At 43.7% G+C, this 21,197-nt stretch overlaps 1 protein-coding gene across 1 annotated transcript in view; it reads right to left on the bottom strand.

Moving 5' to 3' along the window:
• The window catches only part of LOC138301868 (uncharacterized), a 188,281-nt gene that overhangs the window by 113,645 nt on the left and 53,439 nt on the right, over positions 1-21,197 (bottom strand). The window contains exon 4 of the mRNA XM_069242359.1: positions 13,005-13,075. Coding sequence (XP_069098460.1) covers positions 13,005-13,075 — 71 coding nt within the window. The remainder of the gene's footprint in view (positions 1-13,004; positions 13,076-21,197) is intronic.

Below are 21,197 nucleotides of genomic sequence, written 5' to 3' on the forward strand. Positions count from 1 at the left end.
TCAGTCCCCCAAATTGTCACCTAATGCGTTAATGTTCTTCCCCCATGCAACAGACACAATTAGAAGATATTTGGCCTCATATTGCTACTTCAAATGTGAATTTTGACAAATTAAGCAGACTAAAAGCTCTATTGTTCCAAAAACATGTGACACGGACATCTGTACACAAGATCTATACGCTGCAAGTGGCAAGGTCATCTGCAGAAATAAAGTCCCTTTTAAATACAAACTTTCCGAGACACTTTGTTGAACTCATGGGACGGATTTTGTAACATGGGCAGTATTACAGGACTTGTACATTTCTTTAAAGCTGTTGATTCTGATTTTGTCAGTACTTTCTCCTCTCTATTTGGCATGACACCTTCAGCCATACATTTGATATTTTCGAGTATTTTAGGGGAATTTCCAATTACTTTGGCTATAATAGGCAGCATCTTGCTGTTGCTGTTTTTTATTTGCAATGGCTGTCCCATCGCAACAAGGAGGAATGATGGCGTTTTCACCGGCACAACTATGTTGGGAACACATGATGCAGTATTTTGTAGTTCCACTCCTGGAAGAACTGTCATTTAGACCGGTTTTGGATTGTGTGCAGCCTGTGTTTTGATGCCTCTGGTGCCTTTTTGAATGTGCACTAAATGTTTGTCTTTCTACATGGTGCTTACTTTCATTGGACGCTAATCTGTTGATGTTCTCACTGAGGGCTCATTTCCAGACATGTACATTGAGGGTGCATTTACTACAGGAAGCCATCTATGAGCTGCCCTTTGTGGATCATGTAGCTCTTGCTTTAACATCTGTCACAACACGGAGTGCTGCTGCCTCAGCTGGAGCTCAGGCTTTGGAACATGAGTGCTCCTTGATTTTCTTTGACACTGATTTGGTCAGATTATCACCTGCCAAAATGGAACATTTCCTTGCTTGAACTGTACCGGCTATAATTGGAGATTTTCAAACTGACGCTGACTTTAAAATTCAGCTTCATTGGCGCCACTATTAAGATTTTGAATTGTCCACTTCAAATTGTTTTTCATTCACATGCTCAAGTATGTTTTGACTTGTCACAGTTGCCATTTATATACATATGTTTTAAAATATTGCATTTTAATTGTGTTAAATTAGGGACTAGGCTGCTCTACCACTTCTGAACCGACAAGGGGAGGGTGTTGTGCAGCCATTTTAGTGATGCCTCTGGGCACATTATTTTAGCAACTAGGCCTGCAGCCTGTGCCCTTTAGCCTAGAAATGTTTTATATAAATAAAAGAGTGGTGAACTATAGTCATCCAAGATCAGTCTAGCCACAGGGTTTTTATACGGAGACCTACCCAGGATATAAATTGTTATCCAATTCCTATTGCAGACAAGACTTACCAAAGAAAGGACCATGAGAGCCAATCAAATGAATTTTCGGCATCCAGTAAAACCATGCCCGACGTACTGCTGGTGATTCTGGCTACATTGAACATAGCTACAACAGTATTCATATGGCTGGTGGTGTCCCTGCTGGGGACAAATCCATGCTGTAGAGAAGAGACAATATTTTGCAAAGGAGAGGCAGGTCTGATTGCAAGAATTTTAGCACATATTTTAGTGTCTGAATTGATAAGAGAGATAGGTTGATATGACCCCCTTTCCAGGGGAGGCTTATCCTTCTTAAGAAAAATTTCTATGTCGGTAGACTTCCAAGACTACGGAACAATTCCCCCACTGTCAATAGATTACACCAGCTGCATAAATAGTGGAAGAAGTATTTCACTAAATATCCAATAAAACTCTAGGGGAATAGTATCTTTCCCTGCTGCCTTGCCAGAGGGGAGAGATTTTATTGCCTACTCTAGTTTCTGTATAGTAATTTCTCCCTCCAAACTTGAAGCATGATGTTGGTCCAGGCATGGGAAATGGGCCTTCTGCAAGTACTCATCAATAACAGCCTGTGGGATTTGCACTTTGTAGAAATCACAAAACTGACAACCTTAAGCTGTATACCATAGTGCAGAAGGCCCTCTTTATCTTTGACAGATATAATTGCATTCTTATGCCTCTTTTCTGCAATCCAAAATGCCAGAACTCTACTGATCTCTTCCCCATATTCAGACTGAGAGGCATATTTCTACTCTGTTTGTGCTGGATTTGTGTCATTATTCTACGCAAATCCTGCGCAAACTTAACTCCATATTTCTATTTTGCTGCTAGACATGTCTAGTACCAAAATATTGGAGCTAAAGTCATTTTTTGCCTGCGGAAAACTACCTTGCATCAGTGAGATGCAAGGTAGGCGTTCACGGGCAAAAAATGACTCAAAGGTCCTAGCGCCTTATTTATCCTCCCATGCAAAAATTACGCAGGGAGGAGGAGGGCCTTAAATAATGGTGCTAAGCCTGCTTAGCACCATTATTTAACGCCTGGGTAAGGGCAGGCGTTAGGGGACCTGTGGAACTTTTTCCATGGTAAGAGACCTTGGAAACAGCCCACAGATGCCATTACCTGCACCCACGGACACCCCCACCCACCCACACCTGGAGGACACCTAAGGATGGGGAGGCCCATCCCAGGTACGTCCAGGTAAGTATTTTAATTTATTTTGCAAAGTGCCATGGGGGGGCCTAACTTGGGCCCCCCTACATGGCACTGTGCCCAGTCGCCATGCCCAGGGGACCTATGTGCCCTGGGTATGGCAACTAGGCTGGGGGGCATGACTTCTGTCTTTACTTAGACAGGAGTCATGTCCAATGGGGTTGTGCGTGGAAATAATGACGCTAATCAGGTTAGAGTCTTTTTTTTACTCTAACCTGACCAGTGCCATTCTTTCACGCACAACCTCCAGTTTCCCCTACGCCTCCCTCACCCGGTTAGCGGCAATAATTTTGACACTAACTGGGCCTTACCGCCGGCTAGCATCATAGCTTAAATATGACGCCCGGCTGGCATCCAGGAATGGTGCTAGCCGGCTGTATACTTTTTGGCGCAAACCTGCGCTAACGCAGGTTTGCGTAAAAAAGTATAAATCAGGGCCTCAGAGTCTTGTTACTGTGGAGCTTAATGACAACTTTCTCGCGCAGGCTCGATCAAGAATACATATGAGGTTCACCAGCTCCAGATAGATCAAATGCTCAATCACCTTTTTGTTCCCAGCCACTAGTGCATGTTTTGCCTCCAGCTCTGTTAGCTGAGCACGCAGCTTAGAAGCCTTATCTCTTTCATTCTTATTTGCTGCCAGAACAAACTGCATGACGCCTCCCCTGACAAAAGCCTTCAGAGTTTCCCATACAATATGTAATGGGTAGAGTCTTTACTGTCCGCTATAAACCCTCTCAATTGGTACATCAAACGAGCTCTAAAGACGGAATTAGAGAGAAGTGACAGAGGGAAAGTAGAGCAACGCCCTTCTTGAGTAGTTTCAGGCAGTCATCTTGTTAACAGAACCGGATTATGGTCCGACGTTATCTTAGGGCATACCTCCATAACAGCCCATTGAAGCAATACAATCAAATCTATTCTAGAGTATTGCCAGTGTGGTGCTGAATAGAAGGTATAACTGGATGTCTGAGGAAAAAGTGCCCTCCATGTGTCAACTAAGCTGTGCACCCACAATATCTCAGAAAAACAGGCCCCTGTTTTAGCCATGCGATGATAGGCATTGTGATTAGTGGGTTAAACCACTAAAAAAGTCTCCCAACCAATCCAAAAGATCCAGGTTTAGCTGATCAAACACCCAAGGGTCATCCACATTCAGACCATATACAGCACAGACAGTCAGCACCCTAGAGTAGACCGAGGATTGAGTGATTGCCCATCTACCTTTGGAGTCAGAGGCAGTACGAAGGACAGTATGTTACAATTGATTCAAGCACAGTATAGCCACGTTCCAAATGGAGATTGACTGAGTAGTGCTGATAATGGTATATGTCAAAAGAGTCTCAGTTAGTCATACTGTATGAGGTTTATGGGAAAAATCTCCTCTTTGACCATCCAACGCTTTATCGAGCTATTGACACCAGCCACATCCCAGTTCATTACCTTCAGTTGAGCCATAATGTAATCGTACAGCCAAAAAAACAGATTTCTGCCCTTAACACAAATCAGACAGATGTATCAATCAAAAGCCGAAACATACTATAAACTTGGTAATTCATTTTACCATAATGCCTACCCAGTGAAACACATCCAATTATTACAAAAAGTTATACAGAAATCCCGCCTCCACCAGAGAACCCCCCCACCCAAATGTCAGGGAAATAAATCATCCCACCCCTACGGTCTGTCACTCACCACTCTCCCTGATCCCCACCTCACCACCCTCCCCACTCCACAGCCCTGACCCCTACCACACTACCCCCTAATGTCTAATATCATAGAGACACATAAGGAGGACAGGCAAAACATACATCAGGACCAGAGACCAGAATAATTATCGTCTAATGCCATAATACATACTAGATATCAATTGACATGCCACCAACCAATTTGTGCAATTAGATACAGTTCATCCTCCAAAAACCCCAGACCATAAGGAGCAGCAGGATTTGTTGCTCCCCTGACCCCTAATCATCCACTATTTATAGAAGATTTGTAGGGAATTAGATGCACACTACTACTTGCTACTATCTTTGCCACTGTTTTAGGACCTTGGCTGTCTCTGCCTCCGAGTGGCAAAACAGTGTTTGACCATCACTCACTATCTTCAATCTAGCAGGCTCCTGGAGGAAGACCTGGGCACCCACAGCTCTTACATGATCAATTAGTTGTTTGAGCTTCCATCAGTGATACATAGTTAATCTACACAGATCTGACCTCACAAAGAAGGATAGAGTGTTGACAGAGGCAGGAGGTGAAGGTCTAACCTTAAGGTATGTTGCTTGTCTCAGTACAAAGTTGTCTATGAATATCAATATAGGCGGGAGCTTAGCCTTGTCTATTTTAGAGACCTCTAGACCTGTTGGGTGATGGTGTACTTATTGAATTTGAGAATCCATGTCCTGATTTGACTGATCAGGAAAAGCACATGTGAGCAATTGTACTATAAACTCCCGGGGAAGAGACCTCTTTTTCCCCTCTGGGGTCCCAAATACTTGCAAACTCTTCCACCGCTGATGGTTCTCCAGGTCCTCCACCTTGGTTTGGACCTTAGGAAACTGTGCCTTGTGTCCCCTAATGGCCTTCTCTGAGGATAATCCAACCTCTTCTATATCAGCGAATCTTTGCGGCAGCTCTGTAACCTGAGTAGAGAGTATGGAAACCTGTCCAGCTATTGCCACTAGAGGTTGCAGTAGTTCAATCTTATCTGCATGTACCTGCGCATAGTATTGTAGCGCCTCAGACTGCTGAACTTGCATCAAATGAATGATTTTCGACAGTGTTGGCTCCGGCTCTGTAGTAAACATTGGGCCTGAGACTGCCTGTTTGGTAATTAATGCACTTCAGCTAGCACCCTCAGCCAGAGCATCAGCAACAACAGTCTCACAACTGGTATTTGCGCAGGTGGCTAGACTATTGGATACGCCAGATAGTGCCACAAAAGGATCCATATCCCCGGTGAATCTTGGGCTTACATCGGACTGTTGATTTGACTAAGCTGTACTAATAATGTCATAGTTCGTGCAGTGCTCCTGGAAATTGGAGTGGTCTCCAGGCATGCAAGCCATACAGCTAAGAGCTGCCTTATTCTTGCCCTTGTCAACTGAGGATTTTTGATTTCTCTTCAGTTTGGCTGCAAATCACGGTGACAAATGGCTGATCTTAGATTGTACCTCTGACTGCTGGCAAGAGTCCATACTTCCCTTGTATTCCTGTTTAGATTGTAGCATGCAGCCAGCAGCATTTCTGCCCCACTCCTTGTTGTCCAACAGATGACTTCTGTATTGCTACAATGTTAATCTTGTCATGAAACAGGCCCTGTCCCATTTAGTGCTGTCTCCTTAATGGAATCAGCCCAGACACTCTGGGGCCAGTGGAACTGGCCACCCAATAGCCTCTCCGATGTACAGCTAGCTCCTCTTCCTCACCCGCAGTGTCAAATGAAGCAGGGTTGCTGAGTAGACTGCCCATGTACTCCCAGTTCCCCTACCTCTCTTGGTTCTGCTTCTGCTCCATCCCCCCTCCACCTCATAGAGAATCACAGGCATCTGTATTCCTCCTCTCAGTCATGGCAGTAACTGTATCTCTAGCTGTGACTAAAGTGCCATTGCAAGCAAGTAACCATGAAAGGTCAGGAAAGATGGTGGGGGGTTGACATGGCTGCGAGTGTGCATCTCTCCTACTCTCCAATGACTGCTGCTGAACACTGCTGTTGCCCCTCTCTGCAGCTCGTCTCAGATAAACTTGCCTCAAAACTTACCGGCTGCTTCAGATGGTGGAGGAGGAGCCTGCTGGCATTGAATGGCATGCAGTCCTGGCTTCTGTTGGTCTTGCTGGCATGTTCCTCACTCTTCACCTTTAGACTTCTCCTGACTGACGTTCTGCCCCTCTGGATGTGGCGTGGTGCTTGGAACTTTCTGCTTGGTGTAGCGACTCGGTGTGTGGCTGGCGGTACCTGTTCTTCTTGCTCCCAACCCTCTGACTGTCACTGAATGCTGCTGACTACTGCTTGCTGTCCCTACTTAATTTCAGCAATGTGTCTTGGTCGGGTTGTCTAGACCCACCAGTACATGCAGTCAGTTTCTTTATTTACACAATTCTGGTGCCTGATGACCTCATGGGGAAAATGGATGCAATATATCGGTCAGTGGGTAGCACTGGCTCTGACAAAAGCCTCCTGGACCGGATTTCCCCCTGGTGGCCACAGGGTAAATCCTGCTGCTACGGCTGCTATGGCATGATTGGCTGGACTTAGCAAGCAGAAGGAGGCATGCAGTCAAACAATGGCCTCTGTCGCCAAGCTCCTATCTGCAGGGAATGGCGGCGATGTGCTCATTCGAGAGCTTCTTCAATCTGGTGTGTTGGGGACAAAGACTCCTGAAGTGGATCGGGTGGTAGGGGCACTCGCAGGGCGTGAGCCAGCAACTTAGAATTCTCCCGCCAGCATGGATTTGGGATGCCGTATATCCAGCAACAATGTTGCTAATGACGCTATGGTGACTGCACAAGGTAATAGAGTTTCTTCAATTAACTCTTTACCGGCCACTGCGTACCATGGGCTTTGCAGTTTGTAACTCACATTTGCTTGCTTTCTATTTGTTAGCTTTATTTGTTTTAGGCAGTCCAGCTCGGGTTTGTCCCTCCTGTGGAGCATACCCTGTTTACAGTATTATTTCTCCAGTGCTCGCTTTCTGTAAACACATCTTTAAATCTTGTTCTCATCTTGTCACTTTTGCTGTGCATTCAAAACAGAGATCAAATGTCAGGCTCTGTCTTTCAAGACAGCTTGGTGTTTACTTCTCTTTCTCTGACTTTAAAGTGAGAGGATTTATATGACAATCTTGCTGTGAAAGGAAAGGCTTTTTTATAGCACATAATACATTTTAAATGTCTGTAAATGAACTGTGCATGCATTTCATAATATATCAGAATTAGGAAAGCACAGTTGAAGCACGTTTTTTGTAATTCTGAATGTGGTGGAAACAAATATTTTAATAGAATCAAAACAAATCGATGCACTAGGTGATGACGTTTCCACACGTTATTGTGTGAACGCTGCATACTTTTATCAGTCAACCTATGTCTGTGCACATGTAATGTAATTTCAACTGAAAATGTGTTGTCTGTAACAGCAGTGTGTTACCATACCATGGATGCTTCACTTTAAGCCACTCTACTCTGTGTCACTCTACACCACTGCACTCTACTATGCACCACTCCACTCTACACCACTCAACTTTACACCACTCCACTCTGCAACACTACACTCTGGATCACTGCACTCTCTGCCACTCTACTCTGCTCTGTATCACTCCACTGCACTTTTCCCCACTCTAATCTATGCCATTGCATTCTACGTCGCTGCATTCTATGATGCTGCATTTTATGCCACTGTACTCTGTGCCAATGCACTCTGCATGACTCCACTCTATGCAATGCACTCTACAATCCTCTACTCTACAACACTCTATGCCAATGCACTCTATGCCAGTCTGCTCTACTCTATGCCACTCCACTCTACTTAACGCCACTTTACGAGACTCCACTCTATGCCACTCCACTACACAATACTCTATGCCACTCCACTCCACTTTATACCACTTAGCTTTATGCCACTCCACCCTGTGCCACTCCACCCCACTCCAGACAATGCCACTCTACTCTATGCCACTCCACTCTACACCACTCTACTGTGTGCCACTGGTTTATACTCTGCAACACTCCACTCTATGTCACTGCACTGTACACCACTTCCCTCTACGCCTCTCTAATCTGCACCACTCTACTCAATGCCACTCTACTCTACACTGTACCACTGCACTCTTTGCCATTGCACTCTACAACACTCCACTATAGGGCACTCCACTCCACTCTGCACCACCTCACTCTATGCCACTCCACTCTATACCACCGGACTCTATGCCACTGGACTCTACGTCACTGGACTCTACTCTTTACCACTCCACTTAGTGCCACTGCACTCTATGCCACTCAACAACAGTCTAATCTATTCTGCACGCTGCACTCTACGCCACTCTACTCTATGCCATTGCACTCTACCCTGCACCACTCCATTCAACACCACTTCACTCTACTCTGAATCACTGTACTCTACGCCACTATACTCCACTCTGCGCCACTCCATTCTACTCCACTCCATTCTACATCACTACACTCTACGCCTCTGCTCTCTACTCTACTGTGCACCACTCTACTCTATGCCACTGCACTTGATACCAATGCACACTACACCACTCTACACAAAACCACTACAGTCTGTGCCACTCTACTCTGCACCACTGCACTATACTCTACAACACTCTACACCACTTCACCACTTTACTCTACACCATTGCACTCTATGCCTCTGCACTCTATGCCCCTCTATTTTACTCTGCACCACTCTACTCTATGCCACTGCTCTCTATGCCACTCTACTCTACTCTGAACCACTCTGCACCACTGTACTCAATGCCACTCTACACCACTGCTCTCTATGCCACTGTACTTTACTCTGCACCAACTACACTCCACGCCACTGCTCTGTGCCACTATGCTCTATGCCACTACACTCTACATCACTTGACTCTAGCCCGCTGTACTCTACTTTGTACCACTCTACTCTTTATTGCTGCACTGTATGCCACTGCACTCTATGCCTCTCTGCTCTACTCGGCACCACTTCACTCTGTACCACTGTATTCTATGCCACTGTACTGTAGGCCACTCTACTCTATTCTGCACCACTCTACTCTATGCCACTCCACTCAACTCTAGGCCACTCCGCTCTAAGTCACTGCACTCTAAGCCACTCTGCTGTATGCTGCTGCACTCTACACCGCTGCACTCTATGCTGCTGCACTCTATGCCACTATGCTCTGCACCACTACACTCTATTCCAAAGCACTCTACACCATTCCACTCTACACCACTGCACTCTACACCAATGCACTTTAACGCATTCTACACCACTCTACTAGAAATCACTGCACTCTATGCCACTCTACTCTGCACCACTGCACTTTTCACCACTGCACTCTACACCACTCAAGACTAGGCCATTCTACTCTACTCTGCACCACTCTATTCTGTACCACTCCACTCTACTCTCCAATACTGCACTCTATTCCACTGCTCTCTGCGCCAATACACTCTGCACCAATACACTCTACTCTATAGCACACCACTCTACGCCACTGCGAGAGTGCCACTTTATGCAACTCCACTCTATGCCTCTCTGCTCCAAACAGTACCACTATGCCACTCTACCCCACTTCATTCCACACAATGCCACTCTATGCCACTCTACTCTACGCCACTCCAAGCCACTCCACTGTACACCACTCTACTTTATGCCAGGCCACTTCACTCTACTCTACTCCACCCTAAGCCCTTCCACTCTATGCCAGTCCACTGTACTCTATGCCACTCCACTGTACACCACTCCACTGTACTCCACTCCACTGTACACCACTTTATGCCACTCCACTATAGGACACTCTAAGCCACTTCTCTCTATGCCACTTTAGTCCACTCTACACCACTCCATCCAGCCACTCCACTTTATCACATTTTACTCCACTCCATGTTATGCCACTATACTCTAGACACTCCTCTCCATTCCACTCTGTGGCATTCCACTCTACTCCTTAACACTTTACTTCACTTTGCAACACTTTACTCCACTCTATGCAATGCCACGCTACGCCCCTTCAATCTACGTCACACCACTCAATGACACTCTACTCCACTCTGTGCCACTTCACTCCACGACACTCCACTCTCCAACACTCCACTCTTCGACACTCCACTCTATGCCCCTCCACTCTACAACACAACACTCTACTCCACTCTACGCCACAACACTCTACTTCACTCCACTCTATGACACTCTACTCCACTCTATGCCAATCCACAACACTCTACAACACTCCACTCTATGACCCTCGACTCTACGGCACTCCACTCCACGACACTCCAAAGGCAGCCATAAACTCGCCTCAAACCACCTGTAGGAGGCTCCTTGTGTTAATAGTATATAGCACTCAATAGGCAACTGTAGGAACAGAATGTTATTTATTAATTTTTCTGATACATATCACAAATAAACTATACTCCACTTTACCTCACTCTATACCACTCCACTCCCCTCTCAGCCACTGCACGCCACTCCACTGTCTGACACTCTGCACCACTCCACTCTACTCCACTCTATGCACCTCAACTGTCCTACACTCTGCTTCACCCTATGCACCTCCACTCTCACACTGTACTGTATGCCACAACAGTCAATGCCCCTATACTCCACTCTATGCTTCTCCCCTCTATTCCACTCTACACCACTTCACTCTGCTTTACTCATTGCACCTCCTCTCTACAACACTCTACTTCACTCTATACCATGGCACTCTATGTTGCTCTGCTCCACTCTATGCCCCTCCACTTTACACCACTCCACATCACTTAACACCACTCCACTCCATACCACAACATTTTATGACACTCCACAATTATCTACTCTACCCTACTTTAAGCCATGACATCCCAGGCCACAAACTTTAACCCATGCTGAACAGCTGCCTCGCCTGTGTACGACATGGCAAAAAACACAGTCAAAGCCAATAGCTCTTACACAGGCAAGACCTATTGGCTTTATACAACATGTACAACATGGCTACAACACATTGTAAAAGCCAATAGCTCTTACACAAACAAGACCTATTGGCTTTGCCAATGTTTGTTGATTTTCAAACCTTGTCTTATTGATATCTTGGCTCACAGAAAATATTATAACTTAGCTGTTTGGGCACCTACTTCTACCGTTCACAAGTCAGTTGCTTCCCTTCCTCCAATAGAAAGTGTAAATTGACTTCTCTTCAGCAACCATTTTATCTCCTATCAGTTCCCAATTCTTGAGAAAAAAGATATGACAGCTAAGTCCTGTAATCCTAGCTATTCTTACTTTTGCTACTCCGCTGCCTGAAAAGCAATTGGGGGCATATTTACAAGCCCCTGGCGCCACAGGAGCATCACTTTTTGTGATGCTTCAGTGGCGCTGTGCCCAGCGCCATATTTACAAGGTAGTGTCAAGACACGTTTTGTGGCTTAACACCGCCTTGTACATATGGGCCCCATGCAGTTTTCTGCAGCAGAGGGGCATGCAATGGGTGTTGCCGTGGGCCTATCCACGCAACACTTATTGCTTTTTGACACTGCCCCAGATTTAATAGGAAACATAAATCTGAGGCAATGCCAAAAACTAACGCCACCCCAGAAGTGGCATTAGCATGGTGCAACAAGGAGAAATACTTTTATTTCTCCTCATTTTTACTTTTTCTATGTGTGCTGAATTCTGCAGCACACATAGAAAGATCAAAAGGCCATTAATTATTGTCTATGTACAGGAAGGGACACCTTCCTGCACATAGACAATCAACCCTGCAATGCAGGCACCCTTGCACTATATTGCAAGGGTGCCTGCGATGGTGCTAGGCAGCTGAATTTAGCGCTAGGGGAAGCACAGGGGTGCGCAGTATTTTTGTAAATACGATGCATCCCTGCGTTTCTGAAGTGATGCAGTGCGGCGCTGTCAATTTTGGCCCAGCACTGCGCTGCGCCACTTCCTTGTAAATATGCCCCTAAATTCTTCTGACACTCTTTATTACCTCGCTACTCCAGTTACAAACCTTAAAAGAAAAACATACAACATAAAACAGTTTCTCACGCCACCCTACACCACTTCCCCATTTTCAGCGCCAGTTACTCCCTTTGATTTCAAATGTAGAAGAGCTGAAGATGCACCTGACAACAACTTTGAAATGAGATTGGCTAACAAAAACCTGAGTTGGAGATTTAGAAATACTAACAAGAAAGCAAAAGACTTGCAGTATAAACATAAAAATCTTTACCAGAAGAGGTCCTCCATAGCTGCATAAGAGATAAGCCTCCAAATCAAAATATTTGTGAGGTAATCAACTTCCCCATTGTTACTGGTTTAGTTAATGATTTGTATAAGTAATTAAATTAGGGCAAATCAATTATTACATTATGTAAATAGTAATCATTTCTATGAATCATTAATTACATAGTTATGTTCCGAACTGGATTATTATATTCTTTCTTGAATCTGATAGCCTAGCTCTAGAAAATCTAGTCACATTTGTATATTCTCCTGTTTTAAAGAGTTTGTTTGGTTTTTAAAGGAAAACATCGTAGCAAAAATCTTTAAAAATGAACAGAACTGGAACTACTGCACTTTAATTATACCTTCTTAAAGCCTGCGGCTTCTGGGTGAATAACAAGACAAAGGTGAATGTGGCGAGCTTCAGGTCCTCACGTCATGCCCCACATGTCACTGCTTTAAAGGTGATAGGTATAATTTGGTATCTAAGGCAACTTGTAAAAATTTTTAGCACAAACAATAGCTTACCTGTCCGTAGCTATCTGGCAGTTTTGCATCGCAACCAGAGTATAGCAACAGGTGGGTTAGCTCACAGTACCCTGTACAAGCAAAAATATTTAATAATTACAATTAGACATTGAGGCGAAGGCCGTGAACCAATGTTTTATTTGTGGCCAACATGTTTAAGATCAGTTTCATACCGATGAGTGTTGTCACTGTTATAACGGTAAGAATACAGTCGAAAATCAATTTTGTATTGTTTGCACAATTTTAAATCACTCTTGTGCAGAGAAAAAAAAAAAACTAAAAATCTCTGTCGTGTGCAATGAAACGTAGCTTTTCATTTTAGAATCATTCAGTCACGTGTTTCAAACTTTGCTTATGGTGCAGAACATAGTATTCCTATGCACTTTGGTTTACTGGAGGGCTTTGTGAATTTTTTAAGGGCAGAGTTAGGGAAATGCCTATATGTACTTTACTTCACTCTTATCCCAAAGTTTGCACACACCTTGCACTCTTATGGATTTACTTTTTTTTTTGTGTTTGTAAAAGAATCACTCTATATCTGTTTTAACAAGATGTCCTTTCTTTCATGGGTCTCCACAGACGTTTAATATTAAACCAAAAACCAGGAGCGGCTCGTGTGGCTGGGCAGGACAGAGGGTGCAGGGGGCGCGGGGAAAAAATAATTACAAATTTTTTTTTTTTTTTTTTAAACGTACCTCTGCTCCTGCGCCTCGCGCCACTCCTCTCCCGTCGCTGCTGCAGGCACAGGCTCCCAACCTGCCCTGCGCCAATCCTGACGCTGCTCAAAGCAGCGTCAGGATTGGCTGGGAGCGCCCAGCCACGGCGCTCCAAGGCAGACTGGGAGCCTGTGCAGGCTCTCTCCAGCCCGTGAGAGCCTACAGCGCATGTGAGTTTGGCCGGCCCGAGATGGCCGGCCAAACACACATGCGCTCTGAAGGGAGTGCACAGAGCACTACCCTCGGCTTGTCACCCCCAATGCCCCGCCCCTTTTACACAGAAAGGATAATAAGTTCTGTTTATTATCCTTTCCGTGTAAAAGGATTTGCAGCGGTTGCTGCTGGAGGGGGGTGCCGCTCCTCTGCCCATACAGAGGAGCCGCGCCTGCAAAAAACCAATACTACATATTCATAGCAAAAGGCTACACACTCTATTGGGCCATAGCTCCCTGCCCTGTTGGAATATTAATCTATCCGATCCCACAAGTTTTTTGTTGCACTCAGCAAATTGAAGGTGGCATTCAGCTTCATTTGTTTTCTATTATGTTTTTATTTAAAAAAGATACGTTGTAGGTTTGTTTTAATAATGGAATCTCACAGTGTTGTTTTGTCCTATACCCGTTTGGATGTAGAACGATACCTCTCATGCCCCAAGCGCACACCACCCCCCTTCTTCTTAGTCCTGTTTGTGATTCTTTCTTCCCCAGAACCAGGCTGAAGACATCTGCCTACTGATACAGCAGGCACTTAAACCATGCTTCCTCTCTGCTTCCTCTCTGGAGTACTTCTTCTCGATGCTTCCCCGCAGTGGGCACTTCATGTCTGCCTCAACTCTAACACCGCTTCAGTTTCCTAACAAGCAAGCCGAATGTTGTGCCCCCTACTGACCATGCCCTACCTCTCCTATGTGTCAAATTAATTCTGTTTTAAATAACAAGCTTTGACATAACCTACAGATTTTTCTTTTGTACAGAGGGGCATAACTTATGGGCATGCATTAAAACAGACTGACGTCCTTACAGGCATCCATTTTCAGAGAGTTCAGAAATTATGCTATTACCCATGCAACACAGATATCAATGCACACACACCAAAAGTGATACAAAACCACACACTGTGGAGGCACAGGATAATGTTAATCATTGTGCAGAAAAACCCATGCACATCTTAGCAACATCTTTGTCGAATCCAAAATTGCAAAATTAACAATTTTATCAATAATGGCTTGGAGTTACCCACTATCACTGCAATCACGCCTCCACACCTACCATCACCTCATTCCAACTCTTGGATTCAACTGAGGAGCATAACCTGACCTTCAAAATAAGTGCATCCAAAGCACCTTCTGGTTCAAGTTCAGCCGTAGGCTTCAAACTCTTCACAACTTTAGTGATGGACATACCTGACCTCATCATTGCCTCACTCCTATTAGTAAGAGATTCTCCTTAGAGGATAAGAAAACTGCCCTGATTCTCCTCGACCTGGCCATGCTCTACAACGCTGTTTCACAGGACCTTACTGCAGTGGGTTGAATCATTCCTCACTGGCCATAGCCAAAATAAATAATTCAGATCAATCGAACCATCCCCACATGCAGCGTCATGCAACATTCTTCAAGTATCTTCCCTCTTGTGTCTTCTTGTTAACCTTTGCCCTTTGGCAGACCTCAAAGAGCTTTGTAACGTGAATTTCCAAATGTATGCTGATTATATTCAATACAACTTCCACATTCTAAATGACATTTATGTGTTCCTGGACCACGTGTTGTACTGGATGTCACGTCTTGACTACTGTAACATAATCTATTATGGTCTACCCAATAAATGTATTGCCAGGCTCAATAGATCTCACAACCAATCAGCCAGAATTGCTTTAATCACAGAAAGTAGGGCCATATCAATCTTGCTTTAAGGACTGATTTCCCAGGACTACATATTGGAAGGGTAGAAAAGTAAAAGGTAGACATTTTTTAGATCAGCTGTTTGCAATAAGTTTGAGGTTCTTTTGTAAAATAAGAATTTTGACTAGTTTCAAGATGGTGGGAAGGTTCCTGTAGAGAGGGATGGGTTGACAATGTTTAGAGTCGACAAAGAGATGCAAACGGGTGAAAGGCGTCTTGATGAATAAGGGGAGAATAGCACTGTCAAAGGTGATGGAATTGAGGGGATGGGGAAAGTTGATCAAGTCAGTGTTGGAGAAGAGTTGGATTGAGTTCCAAGGCCGTATTACAGATAAGGTGCACTTTTCCTGTCTGTGCCATGGTGCACATTTAAATAGGTGAGCCGTGCGCAAACAGAGAAAGTGTGTCCTATTACAGCGAATGTGCTGCCCCAAGGGCAGCCACAAACTCCCTTCAAAACACCCTTTCAGAGGCTTCTTAAACTTTGTAGTATATAGCGCTCAATATGTAATAATAGAAACAGAATTATATTTTCGACTTTTTCATGGTCCCAATACATATCATAGCTAATCCAGGGTTCTCATAAATGACACATATGGACTGAGACAAATTAACTGCTCGAGTACATTAAATCATTCAATTTCATGACGGATCTACTTGTGGTGTCCCCAATTTTGAATTCTATGCACACAAACAATCAAGACAGCCCTAAAGCAATGACACTTCCCAAGGTAATTTGTAGAGGATGCCAACGGTGAAGTGATGCCTCCAACTTTTACATTGGTCGCCTCTCCATTGATCAATATGACCCTCCATAGTTAGCCTTGAACTACGCTTCCCATTATTAAGAGCAGCCTGTACATTTTGACCCCCAGGTCCACTAAACTACACAGTGTTATAGGGATTTTTTTTTTGCGTCTGGGTTCTTCTTGATCTTGCATATGAAGAAAAAGGAGTAGGATTTCCTTAAATGCTACAAACTACATTTGCCAAGGTCCTGAAGGGAGACACTGCTAGATGAGGGACAGTTGAGTGACACAGGACCCTCTTCCTTTGGGTGCCTTGGTACTGGTCAGCATGATATACTTTGGCTAGATCTGAACTACGCTTTCCATGCTGAGGAGTGTGGCACATTGACACATGAACAGCTGTCACCTGTTTCTGAAAACAAATGGATTGCTGCTCCCCCTGTTTGTCTACCCAGCGTAGGGTTATGCGGGCTTGAGGCACAATAGTTGGTATATTAGTTGAAGCATTCTTCCAGTCCCAGAGTCATCACTGTTGGCCTTTAAAAATGCAACCTTTCATGACATGTGCTATTGTTTAGTAGGAAAGGCACTGATCTGTGGTGATGGGACATTTGACGCATTATTATTTGATGACTTTTAAACAATAAAGGCTTTTCAATTAATTTATTAAACTGTTTTATACACATACACATGAAAAAAGTCACTGTAAATATATTTTACATTTTCACGTACATCATCATATAAATATCTTTAGAGCTTAGGGTTGCAGAAAACATTACCACACATGCAGAGTTCTCATATGGAGCTCTAAAACAGCACTGAATTCCAAAACAGTGATTTTCCTAACAAGGGTTTAGTCTTGATTTCGAGGTACATGATAATACAGAATCAGCTGAAAAATTGTACATTCTGCGCCTCTCTCGCAGAGCTATAACAACCCTATTGACTGCACCTCAGTTGGCATACATGTTACCTGAGAGACTCATAGTGCTCCACCGTCTACTCAGCAAAGGTTTTGGGTTGACTCTGCCAGACGTGGAGGCAGAGGAGTCACCCAATATGGAATTACTGATACACACCTATATCTCGCAGAGTTAATACTGCCATGGAAAATATGGTAGATGTTTGCTTTCTAAAAGGTAATAGCATACATGGGAGTCACAGGGGTTAGATCATTGCTACCTACAGATTCTGCACCCACCTTAAGATCACACTTGAGTCTGCCCTCTCTTTTTTAAACATTTCAAATGTGTCATTTGTAGTGCTTGTACATTTACTGTAGAGTCAACCTTTTTTAGCATGATTGTGTCAAAATACCTTTAAAATTCCATACCACTCTTACTTAGTTCACGGAATGTAATTTACGCTGTGTGGTGCGCCTGTAAGAAAGTCTGTGCTGGACAAACATTGAAAAGATAGAAGCGCGATTCTTACAATATTTTAGCAGAATAATATGCAGTACTCTAGGCACACCACTGGTGGAACATCCGGAAACATTCCCCTGATGATAAGGGCTGACAGGTCATTGAACAAATACTGGCTAATCCCTGGGGAGATGATCTCACAACTAATCTGCTCCAAACTATAAATCAGACCACACATTGTTAATCAAGGCCTCCTCTTTATTAATTTAGAATCTACTTAAAAATAAATTTGCCCGAACGTGGTAAAAGCAAATATGTCTGCTAGTTTCTTCTTTGTTATAGCAGAAGTACTCCTTTAATTAGGTCTAATCTAGACAGTGCATGCTCTGTCTCTTCGAGACATGTTGCTTACTCTTAGTGGGTATGAGTGCCACCCACTATTTACCATTGGTAGGCTTCAAAGACACTCTCAATTGCTTGCTTTCTGCTAGTCAGTTCTGCGGTCGGCATTTCCCTCTTCTTGCACCTGATGCTCCCCTAGAGCATGGCCCAAGTACTTGTGTGCTTACACTGCTCGAAATTTTCAGAACTTTTTTTTTCTTTTTGTTGAGCCCCACTACAGACAGCATGTTCTGTAGCTCTGCCATTTGCTTCCTCTGACCATCAGTGTGTTTCTTCCCTCTCTGCTGGCCTCCCACTCAGCACAATAAATGACTCTCAGAGGCCAGATGCCTTCATGAAAGGCTTTGACTTTTGTTTTTGTTGCTGTTTTAAGATTGTGCAAACTCAACCTGAAAGTATTGGAGCGCTTTACATGAGTAGACATTCATTCAATTCAACTCGAGCCCCCAATGCTCCAAGCCAACCCATTTCATTTCCTCGTTCTATTCCTGGATCTCCATGTTGATGCTACCTGTAATGCTTTACCCTGCAGCGCTCTCTCGAACGCTCAAGGACACACAGAACTTTACTGGTAAAATCCACTACAATCACTGTTATTTGTCAGTCTCCAGATTAAAGAGAATTGTCTTTTAAAATGTTGGAACAATAAGAGGGAATATACATTTAAGTGAAAACAGCCCAAAAAAAGGTTCGCGTTTACAATGGAAAATACGACTGTCATTGAAAAGACACTCATTTGTCATGACAAGTTTGGAAGACTAATTTAGGAAAATACATATTCCTGGAGGCTCTTTTAAGTTGAGTTGTTTAATTGTATTTTAGAAGTATATTGGCATGATCTTCGCCAAAGTAAATGCATCAGTATTGACAGTGCAATAAAGGCTCATGGTAATAGAGCACTGAGACCTTTCTCTGCACCCCAGACATTTACATGAACAAAGAATATTTGACTTTCTCTGAGTCCCAAAGCAAAGACATTCGTTCTAGTTTTTAGAATTATTCGTACTCGGCAAGGATGTTTCTACAAGCACTGGCCAAGAACACATCCCCTCCCATTTAATTGCTGTAGGGCTAGAGCAATCCCCCCAACCTTTCTGTGGGAAAGTGAGTTTTCCTCACTTCTGCCAGTCTTTACAACCTGACAGTCTCCCTGTCCTCAGTGAAGGGCAGTAAAGGCGAGCACGAGGATGGGCAGAGCAGCAGTGTGAAAACAGACCACAACCTTTAACTTTGATGGCCACACGGTTTATGTATTTATACACTGTCTTTGGGAACAGCCAGAGATTTTACAACAGGCTAGTGCCTGTGAAGTGGAGGTGCAGCTGGGCAGAATCAGTTCAATTTCTGGCGGTACCTGTCAAATCACCGACTTCCTATTTTGCCAGCATATTTTGCACATTTTGTAAGCTTAATACATTTTTACAGATTTTGGGGACAGGCACCAGCTGTTGTTTCTTTCCGTTGGCATTAACACACTGCTGTAGCGTTGCTTGCTGGTTAAATATAATAGATTTCAGGGCATAAAGTGTATGATATTCTTAATGTAGGTTAAGACATTAGGCACTTTTTAAACATCTCCTCTCTAATTTGCCCCAAAGCTGAAGAAACGCCACATCTCACGAGTTCAGAGGGCAGGCCTATAGGGCATCTGAACTGAAAAAAACTCAAGAACCCAATGTGTTTTTTAAAGAGCATTGGCTACCAAAATAATGGCAGTCTGGATCCTTGGCTGGTACACTATATTGGAGAGAATATGTGGTGGAGTGGCATGCGCTGCTGACTTTTGGACCCAGGTTCGAATCCCAGTCCTGACTAAATGTTCTGTGAGTCTGAGCAAATTAGTTAATCTCCCTGTGCCTAAAATATGTGTAGTGTCTGGTTCTCTTACAAAAGAGAGTCAAGTTCACACTATATAATACTTGAGAAAAAAATAGTAGTGATGTCTCTCTTCCAAACAGAATTAATGTATTCCTTATACGATAAAGCAGTGCTTAGTTTGTAAAATAATAAGTGGCTGGTGCCCGAAGTTTTTCTGAGAGGCCCCCACCTGGCACTGATGAATGTCAAGATAGCTGAATACCAAGACTGCATAGTCTTGATTCCACCTCATGCCTCTTCCTTCCACCACCATACCTCCTTGCCCATTTATTTCAATCTTGCACTTTCTTTTTCCTCCGTGCCCCTCCCCTCCCTTAGTCACTGTATTTCTGTCTTTCTCTTATCTTTTTGTGTTATAGCCACAGCACCAGCTCTTATAAGGATGATACAGACACAGTGCCAATCTTGGGCTGTTGAATACAGACCCAATACACGCTGGAGTGCTCATGAGTATAGGCGCAGTGTCAGTAAACAGTGGGCATCAAAACATAGATAGGTAGAAAGAAGGTGAAGTTCAGTGGCTACAAATATGAGGTGCTTTTAGAGCCAAAAATAACATAACAGTAAACCTTTCCTTCTCCACTTTTCTTTAAACGTTGAACATAATCTCACATCCATATCAGCAGGTTTTCACATATTTTGCAAATTACACAATCTGGAGTAAAGCAGGACACAGACTTGAACTTGCATCACACTTGGAGCACTCAAGCATTTGCATTGCCTACATGTGGAGGGTTCCATACCTAAGATCAAATGCAAGAATGAATTAGCTCTTGTGTTGTCCATGACTTTTGGGGGCTGGGCAATCAAACACAGCCATGACAGTTTCACTATGCTGAAACATTTTCTTCTCTCCTACCTGATGCAGAACTGAGGGGACAATTTATCTTTTCTGTTTTCTTTCCTTCGGAGAATAGGTTTCTAAAGTCCCCAATAAAACTCACAACCTTCATTCCTTCTTAGTTGCTTTACCGAATTGGGAGTACAACATTTTTTTGACTTGAAAGAAAAATTAGAGCTGCTGTTTTTAATAGGCTAGAATTTGGTCTCCCTCCATGGTGAAATCGAATAAAGGGCATCAAATATAATACAGCAATAGTTATTTTTGTGCTGTGAATGGGTTGAAAATTTTAATATGATTTAAGTCCACACAGGATTATCACTGGTATACAGTTTAACAATAA

The sequence above is a fragment of the Pleurodeles waltl genome, chromosome 1_2 (genome assembly GCF_031143425.1).
Source record: "Pleurodeles waltl isolate 20211129_DDA chromosome 1_2, aPleWal1.hap1.20221129, whole genome shotgun sequence".
Taxonomy (NCBI): domain Eukaryota; kingdom Metazoa; phylum Chordata; class Amphibia; order Caudata; family Salamandridae; genus Pleurodeles; species Pleurodeles waltl.